Source organism: Cheilinus undulatus, linkage group 5, assembly GCF_018320785.1.
Source record: "Cheilinus undulatus linkage group 5, ASM1832078v1, whole genome shotgun sequence".
NCBI classification, from domain to species: domain Eukaryota; kingdom Metazoa; phylum Chordata; class Actinopteri; order Labriformes; family Labridae; genus Cheilinus; species Cheilinus undulatus.
Genome location: NC_054869.1, coordinates 24,817,820 through 24,827,336, shown reverse-complemented (window position 1 = coordinate 24,827,336; position 9,517 = coordinate 24,817,820). Strand labels below are relative to the sequence as shown.

At 38.0% G+C, this 9,517-nt stretch overlaps 1 protein-coding gene across 2 annotated transcripts; it reads right to left on the bottom strand.

The window, feature by feature from the left end:
• Window positions 1-1,243: 1,243 nt before the first annotated feature.
• Window positions 1,244-8,583, bottom strand: grsf1 (G-rich RNA sequence binding factor 1). 2 transcript variants are annotated; one of them, XM_041787110.1, is made up of 10 exons: window positions 8,215-8,583; window positions 5,797-5,938; window positions 5,467-5,622; window positions 5,065-5,199; window positions 4,219-4,357; window positions 3,965-4,104; window positions 2,591-2,676; window positions 2,358-2,493; window positions 1,583-1,634; window positions 1,244-1,351 (listed from the first exon to the last, which is right to left on the bottom strand). In XM_041787110.1, exons 1-10 carry the CDS (start codon window positions 8,428-8,430, stop codon window positions 1,348-1,350), a joined length of 1,206 nt encoding a protein of 401 aa, XP_041643044.1. In that variant the 5' UTR covers window positions 8,431-8,583; the 3' UTR covers window positions 1,244-1,347. The 2 variants fall into 2 exon arrangements, with proteins under 2 accessions (XP_041643044.1, XP_041643045.1); XM_041787111.1 differs by having other exon boundaries at window positions 4,219-4,318.
• Between the last annotated feature and the right edge of the window lie 934 nt (window positions 8,584-9,517).

Here is a 9,517-nt window from a genome sequence, read left to right as displayed (position 1 = left end):
CAATAACTCATATAGCTATTTTTAGTAACATGGCTTAGTTAAAGAACATCTGTTCAAGCTGGGTATAATTAATTTAATAGATTTAAGAATTCTGGAGTTTTATTTCAGAAATGAATGAGCTCAAGAAGCTAAATGGTTAACAAAAAACACAAGAAAGCCAAACTCTGATTTTAGGATGACTATGTAAAGCTTTATCTGACTGAAGCAGTAACAATCATTCTGTATGTACCCAATTAATTCTAAAATGTCTGACATTTAGATGTTTCTTTTGGTGATTAACTTTATATTTTTAGGACTTTGTAAGTGTCCATAATTACCAGATTTACCAGATTTTTTGGTCTTACTTTCACTTTATTTTAAAAAGGTGTCTTCTTCGTTGGACTTATTTTCTAAAACCCACAAATGTCCAAGGTATGTAGCACCTCTGATGTAATACCTAAACAATATAAAGTTACGATTCAAATTAAAGCAAGTAAATTTTAACTTCACATTACATTTCTACGAAATTATATGGTGACTATAATAAGGGTTGTGGAGAGGTCTGCTGGGAGGATACCTAGAGAGATGGGGCATGGGCCTGGCACAGGCCTAGATGATGGCCATTAATCAATCAATCTTTATTTGTACTGTAATGCACTTTTCATACAAAAGAATGTCGTACAAAGTGCTTTACACACAAACAGAATAAAATAAACCTTTTTTTTTACCCCACCCTACCTCATGTTCCTGTATTCAGTCACTTCATTTTTTAACATCTGTCGTCACGTACACCAACAAAACCTAACACAAGACATTAGTAAAACAGTTCAGACTGTACTAATATAACAGCCTTTCACATACTGCTATTGGGTGTCCATTTTTCCAGTATGTGCTAGTTTTAAACTTTAAGAGTACATAATGCAAAATGCAACTTAAGAGTCTGTCACAAAAGAGTAACCCTGTGACAGAACTCAATTTGTGAAATATTAAATGTAAATTAAATGTACTACAATTTCTCAATCTAAGTCATTTTACTGAGCACCAATGGCCTAGTGGTTAGGTCTCACCCAATGTACAGCATCTGTGGTTAAAGTTTGACCTGTGGACCCTTTTCTACAAGTTATTCCCCACTCTCTCTCCCTGATTTCCATCTCCCAACCATCTAATAAAGGCAAACAAGCCTTAGAGCTTTAACAGAGAGCCACTGTAAGTAGCAATAAGCAGTAGATAACCCAGTCTTAGATAAATTCACTGACTGCAAGGCTTCTTTTAATATCCAGATAGTTTATTGATGTTTAATGTACATGGTCAGGTCGATGAATAAATACAACAGTTCTTTTTATGTGTTTGGCATCTGTTTGTTGACATTCACCTGCAGGACAGAAAATACCACTTTAGATTACATCAGCTCAGTTCAAATTTTCTTGTGCAAAGTTATTTTTCATGAAGAGTAAAAAAAGGCTGTTTTGTGTGTGTTCAATAAAGAGCTGAAAATTCAAATATGCTCAGACCAGTGTGCCTTTTATAAAAATGTGAATAGTATATATTTTTGCATTAAGACCCTAGAATTTGAAACTCTGGATGTTATTCAGTATTTTCTTACCTTCTGTTAGAATCAGGAGCAGAGTTCAGGAATAACTCAATGTATCTTTCTCCTAATGATCAGAGAAAGTTGAAATGTTTGTATCATAACACTTAATGCCACCGAAGACAAAAAAAGACCAAAGATTACTGAAGATGTACATCGGCCCTGGATGTTTATGTCCTGATATTAAATCACTTTTAAGATGCTGTAATATCTTAATAAATGATCCTTGATTTTTCTGCATGTTAATCTTATTATGTGTGATGACAACATACAGTCAATATAAAGCACAAAGAGCTCTTGATGTTAATCTGCTAACATCTTTCAGATGCTTAAATATTTTAATACAAGATCCTTGTTTTTTTTATCTTTGTTTGTCTAATATATGATGACAACAAATGAAGATTAAAAAGGGACCTGCATCAAAAGGCATGAGATGATGATGATGACAACAATGATAAGTGACTATAGATGGAGCTCTAGCAGCATTATGCATCTATAAAGAGGCAACTGAGTATTTGTCTCATTCATAACTAGAGCTATTCATCTGATGGACTTCAAACACAAATATAGTTTATCAGAACACTTTAACAGGCTAAACAAGCGGGACAATCCCAAGTGATAGGATAGGATATATCTGAGTGCTTTATCAATCAACCCTTAATCAATGAAGTTACGTTAAAAGTATTAGGCAGTTTTTCACTCAAACAACAGTATATTAAATATGCATGGATTTATTTACAAAATCAGAATTTAGGCATTCCTCATACTTAAAGCTTTCATTCAGTCTTACCTATGTTCTGTCTGTCTTTTGACATGGCAGCAATGGCATCCTGGTGGCAGCCGAAGTAAACATCAGCCTCTCCGCTCGGCCTCCCATCAGGACCGCATTCAAGCAGGATCTTTGTGACGATCAGAGGAGAGAAGAACTGCAAGAGAACAAGATTATATCAGATGCACAAGATCTTAACCAAACAACACATCCAACTTTTACATCCCACTTGTACTCAGTGTCTTGTCGTTTACCTCCACGATGTCTTCTCCGGAAACCTGAAACGGAAGTCCTCTTACGTGGATGTAATTAAGCTGTGGTGGCGAGCTCCGAGTGGGTTCTAATAGAGCAGATACATAACAAAAAAAAAAAGAAAAAAAAATTAGATGTATTACCAAGTACATTTATACATAAAGATTTTTTTCTTTTTTTGTTTAAAATAGTATAAACATATAGCTAGGATAAAGATGTGAGCAACTGAAACAAAAATACTTAAAAATTAGTTCACACAAGTCCAAGCAAAATGTCTGCTCTTAGTGGGCAACAACTTCAATTATCTTTAAAAGTGCTCCAAGTTTACCATTGTTCATTAACCACACTAATGTACAGTGCCTACAATATTCACTCCCTTGATGTTTTACCCTTTTATTGATTTTATAAATAAAACATGGTCAATATTATTTGTCTCTTTTGACCCAAAAAAAATCTTGAATGTCAAAGTGAAAACAGATTTTTACAAAGGAATGTCAATTAATTAATAAAAAGGTAAAATAAGTTACCGCATAAATATTTACCCTTAACTCTTAGTTAGAGAGGTCCTATTCCTGTGTTGGGCATCCTGCTCAGAATGACAATACTCTCTTACAACCTTTAGGCCTTTCAGACCAGCAGGGCTCCGTGCCAGTTCCAGTTCCCGAACCTAATTTTGAACTAGCCGGTGCTTTCAAACCAAAAAAAATCATGTTGGAACCTAAAAAGTTGGTACTCAGCTGGAACCAAAAAATAGTTGGTTCCTCCTCGCGAACCGTGACATCATCAGTGGGTGTGTCATATTCTAGTTAGTGAAGATGAGCAGAAAATTGAGAAAAAGTGGTTTACTGCAGAGACAAAATGTTTGGTTGCAATCTGGGCATCAACAGAATTCCAGGTGAAGCTGGAGAGTAGTACAAGGATGAGCAAATTATATGCCGAACTTCTGGAGGAGATGGCAAAGGCCAGGTTCACCTGAGTTTCAGGTCGTTTCTTAAGTTTATTAATCATTAATAAACCTAAGAAACAACCTGAGTAGTGCAGAGTAAAGTCCTCCTCCCTTTGCTTCTGCTAAAACTGGTGTAAATGTGAGCTGGTTCGCCAGAAAACACCATGGTTCTGAGACTCAAGAGCAGAGCTAGAACTAGAACCGTGTCAGTCTGAAGCACTATTAGTGGTCGACCCAGCTTATCTGGAACCTCGCCAGAAGCAATGCATACAAATGTACCAGGTATGAGCCCTAACAGAGGTTTTGTTTTGTTTTTTTTGTTGTTTTTAAATCAGTAGAGTTGAGACAGGTGCAGCCAGTGGTAAACCTATAATTTTATTTCCAAAGTAACATAATCTACTTTAACAAAATGAGGTCTCTGAAGTCTCACCTGTTCCAGGGTTGGTCTGTGATTCAGACACATTTTTCCTGTTAGTCATTTGAGAGCTGCTCTGAGGAGAAGCAAACCTCATCCTCTTCCTCAATCTTGGGTAACGCTCTGCTTTATTGCTGGGAAACACCTCAATGTATCTACAAATACAGACAGGCAGCCAAAAAATGAGCAACAAACCAACATGGTAAATTATAAACGTTTGGGGTTTCAAAGCTTATGCAGGTCAAAATGTGAGAGTGAGCAGCACCTACCTGTTCCCAATGACCTCCCTGTCTCTCAGTAGCGCTTCATCGGCTGCTTCTTGAGAAGAAAACTGCACATAGGCCTCTCCAGAATTTCTCCCTTTGTAATCTAAAATAATACAGATCCCGTTCTGTACAATATCCAAACCTAAAGGCGCAAAAAAATATCAAAATTTCACCTTTGTCATTTAATCATTTTTGTACCAAAATCACTGATTTTTTAAAGTAAATGATCTGATTCAAACTCCTCCTCCTCCACTTAAGAGCTGATAGATAAATTATGTACAATCTTGTGTATTTGGAGGGTTAACACTGCACCTCTGGGAGGCAAATGCTGTATTTTAACCCTACTGCATTGTCACAAGTTTTTCATCTTTTGATCAAATGGAGCACCTAACCTTAAATTTCGTCATTTTTTACCTGATAAAATAAAGAAATATGTATATTTTGTGACTGTATGGCACAAGCCACTTTTCAGACCGTAAAAAGAAATTTTACAAACAAAAAAAAAAAAATCACAACTGTTTTAAATAATTTTAAGGTACTTCTTGCTCCATACAGAGGTGTATACTTTTTTGTATGTTTTGTTATGATCATGATTAACTTTAATCTGTTGCATTCTCTTGCATTCCCATAACAATGACAATAAAAGTTTCCCTCAGCCAATACAAAAAACTGTACGATTTTGCATTTCCACTGAGGTTTTTTATTTTCAAAAACAAATGGCTGAGCCCAAACAAACTTGGGAATAATCTCACTGACACAAAAAGATAATGGAATCCTTTAAAATCCTTTTGGTGGTTATACAGAACAGATCTCGTGTCACTGATATACCCAGAGGTGGGGGCCGTTTACCTGAGAAGAACTGTGTAATATCCGCCTCTGTGCTGCTGTAAGGGAGACCTCTAAGCTTAACCACCCCACCTTCAGCTGGAGTCTGAATGTCTTTCTTCAGGATCTCTTCTGCATCACTGTTGGTCACTTCATACACTGCAAAAACACAAAGAATGACTCAGCTGTCACCTATTTACACTAAAATACTTTACTCATGATGACTGATTTATATTCACGACTTCCAGTAAGCCATAGCAGTCTGACACTGAGTCAGCATGAACAATTAGAGCACCCTGACAATGAAGAATCCAGATGCCATCCATGTTTATACGTAAAACTGATTACCTGTAATGAATTAATGGAAAACTCTGATCAGCCTTTGTTTCTCAGAATGCCAGAATTTGGATTGCACAGGAGACAAACCTTCTAAGTAGCGAGGGCCAAGGTACTGTCTATGCTTCTCCAAAGCTTTACTGACGTCCTCCTCATGCTCCAGCTCAATGAAAGCTCGACCCGATGGCCTCCCCAGCCAGTCAAGAGTAAGATGGATCCCATTCTCCCCATCACGGATCCTACAATCTACAGCAGCATAAAAAATTTAGTGTTAGTTAATTTTAGACAATCAGAACAGAAAAAGTAACAATTCAACAATAAACCATCAGACTCAATTAATAATAGGCTATATTTCATTTGTTTGACAGTAATTTGGGCCCCCAAGTAAAACCCTACATAATAATAACAAGAGAGACTCACCTGAGAAAAACTGCAGGAGGTCCTGAGCCGTACAGGACCATAGGAGGCCTTTTACCTGCACGATGTACACTTCCTTCTTTTGTTCTGAATCAGGCTGGTAGGTCGGCAGCGGAGGATATTCATCATCACTAGATGCTCCTGTCTGCAAGATTTGATATAAAACAGGACAAGAGCTGCAGATTCACAAAGTTTGATCTCTTCAGTTAAAAAACACAATCCAAAAAACTGAAGGCACCTGTGGAAATGTTTTTGGGCTTTTTAAGTAGTTCTACACTAAAACCAGTGCATAGGCAGGTAACTGATAAGGGAAAATGAAGTGGAGATGTTGGGCTCCCTTAAACAGCTGTTGTCCTCCCAGCCCAATGTCCCCATCTTCTATCTGAACATGACAAGTTCGCTAATTCATTCTCATTAAACTTAGCACAAAAAGTAAGGAAATTTGTGTTTGGTACATTATGTCTTTGTGCTTCTTGGTAATAAATCTTATACTGTTGGAAAGCCTGTTTATTACCCTTTTAAATGATGCCACATTTGTAAGGAACATGCATCTGTGGGATGAGCAGCAGAGCTGAGTATGTGGATTGCATCTATGAAAAATTTGCCAAATCTTCTTTGCCAATGCCAAACAGCTTATTTTGCTGTTGCTACTTACTCTTGTTTTGAGCTTCTGGTACCCTCAGGTGCTGACAATCAGGTGACTGATTGGCACCGTCAGGCCCGTTTGCACTGGTGTGGGCTACACATGCACTGGAACATTAACATATGGAGGAGCATTATGTTCAGAGATGAGTAAATTCTGCCTACAGCAGTAGGATGATGGATCAAAGTGTGGAGAAGACACAGAGAACACTGTGCCGATTGCTGCACCGATAGAGTAATATGTTTTGGTGGAGGCTGTGAGATGGTGCAGGGTGGCTCCCCCTTGCTGAAACAATTAGGCTGGTCATCAGTGGAGAACATCTCAATGCAGAGAGGTATTGTGATTGGATTCTGCAACCAGTGACAATCCCATATCTCCACAGTCTGGGATCAAACTCTATCCTCCAAGATGACAATACTCGTTCCCACAGAGCAGGGTTTATCAGAGACTACCTCCAGAATTTGGGATATGGAGAAGATGGAACGGCCTGCCAGCAGTCCTGAGCATAACCCCATTGAACACCTGTGGGATCAGCCTGGGCGTGCTGCTCATGCCAGTGACCAACACAACCACATTTGCTGACTTGCAACAAATGCTGTTTGAAGAATGGGATGCCATCCCACAGCAGTGTGTGACCCCGCTGATGACCAGCATGAGGAGACACCACCAAATAAGAGTCAATTGCAGAATAAGCTGTTTGGCATTGTCAAAGAAAATCTTGCAATATATTTTATCTCATCCCACAAATGCGGCACCATTAAAATGGGGGAGATAAACAAGCTTTCCAATAATATAAGATTGATTGCCAAAAAGTGTTGTTATAACTAAGAAATAACCTACCCTACCAAACACAAAATGTCCTAACTTTTTGCGCTATGTTTAGTTGTAGACCCCTAAGTACAGTCGCACAGGGTGTATTTTGTACTCAGGGCCGTTTCTTGCTATAAGCGGACTATGCAAATGCATAGGGCCCCGCAAGCTGAATGTCATTCTCAACTGAGGAGAATTAACATGACCTGTCTTTATCCCGTATATGCTTGAAAAACAAATGTTAGAATAAAACAAGCCGCCATGATTAACTGAGGGTGTTGTTGTGCAGATGTCTGCTATATCTCAGATATTTGCCATTTAACATTACTTAAAGATTACTTAAGCTTACTTAATTAAGTTCATAGAGTATTTTAGACCTAAAATAAACAACACTAGTTATGTACTAAGTTGCTAATAGATAACAAGCCTACTGTTGATTATTTTGGACTATTGTGGCAGTGGATTATTGCTAACTGAACTGAGTTAGTTGCAGTCTCCCTCTTTGATTTGAATATTTATTGTGACAATACAGTTAGCTAGTTTGAATAATCCTGCCTCCATTCCTACAGCTGAGTTAAATTCTGGATGTCATATTTCGTTTTAATTCAGAAGAACCATAATATCACAAACTGATGTAAGTGTAATGTAGACTATGCTTTATATCAGTGTTAGCTCTGCCCACAGAAAAAATATAGGTAAACAGCAAAAACAATTTGAGAGGTTATCATAACTGCAGTCTGTTTTGCTCATGAAGTGTGGTAGATTCCGGCATGTTCGTGTATTATCTAATAGATTAGGAATCTCTCCATTGTAGTTTAGCAAACTAAGGGGCCCCCAGACAGTATCTTGCACTGGGCCCCGACAAAGCTAGAAAGGGCCCTGTTTGTACTTTACTTTTAACAACGCATAGGAACAGCTGGTGTTGTATCTGCCGTTTTCAGCCTCCCCTCCCCCTGTAAATGGCTCACCTTGGTACAGAAGCTGTACTTGCTGGTTTTATTAACAGGCTGAAGTTCACACAGTCTTGGCACACAGACAATCCGAGACGTTAATGTCAGCGATCTCTGCTGAATAAACCTGGCTGGCAAAACGCTGCTTCTTTTTTTGATCCCTGTTGACAACGTAACCTGCCCAACTGCGACACATCGCTGCAGTAGAAACAAAGCTTTACTTTTACTGGACATTTTACTCCAGCCACATTAAGTAAAACTGCCTTTAATACTAAAATGTCCCCGATTTTAAGCATTCAACTTAGCTGGATAGGCTAAGCGTGATTCTAAGAAGCTACGTTGTTTCACGTGGGTTAGTCAAGGGCAGCGGTTAAACGACACATTACTGTCAAGCTAACAAATAAGGAAAGTCAACGTCCGGTTTACTTCCTGGTTCTGAATGATGCAGTAAAACAAGACTGTAACAGCGTATACGTTTAGGATGAGGTAAAGTAAATTAAGGCAACTAAAACTGTCCCTTAGATTTATAGTGAGTGGGTCGACCTCCTTTCATTCACTCAATCAACAGCACAGATCGGTTCAAGACATCACTTCATCGTGTCAGTAATTTAAGTAAAATAACTAGTTTTATAAATAAAAGAAGCCCCAAAGAGTGAAAATCAACAAGTACTTGGAATCTCAAATCCATTTAAGTTTCCACATTTCCTTGTTTTATTTATTTAATTATGGTATTGTATTTAGTGTTTGCTCTTTTCAGTTTTCCTTCCCACTCTGCTGTCAGCTACACTAAGTCAACTGTGTAAAGTGCAATTTATTCTTAAAAATCATTTTAATTCCCTGTAAAAACATCAATAAATCTTTAAGAAGTTCAGCTTTACCCAGGCACTTATGTTTACTGATGAATATATGTGGAAAATAATGATACAGTTAGAAAGGTGTGACACCACGTAGGTGTAGGGCAATTTTGAATTCCCAAAATTTGCATCCAAATACCACTTTATTAAGCCATTGCGTCGATAACCCGCTTTTATTATAGTGTATTCACCGGAAACGGCGCCTCCGCTGCTGTAAGCTTGACGATAGTTTCCTGCCTCAAGTACTTCCTTTCTCTCACGATTTGCTCCTGTTGATGATTCCCTTACATTGCCACCTAAAGGTTAGGATGTCAAACATCCTCTTAGGGTCTTAGGAGGAAAAAAGGAAACAATTCCAGTTCCTAGGGCCACTTAAACAGAGGAGCTCTGTCCCTGAGTTTGAAAAATTTACAACATGAAGATGTTTATTAGGGAAAAGAAATCAACATAATTATATAGTGATCAGA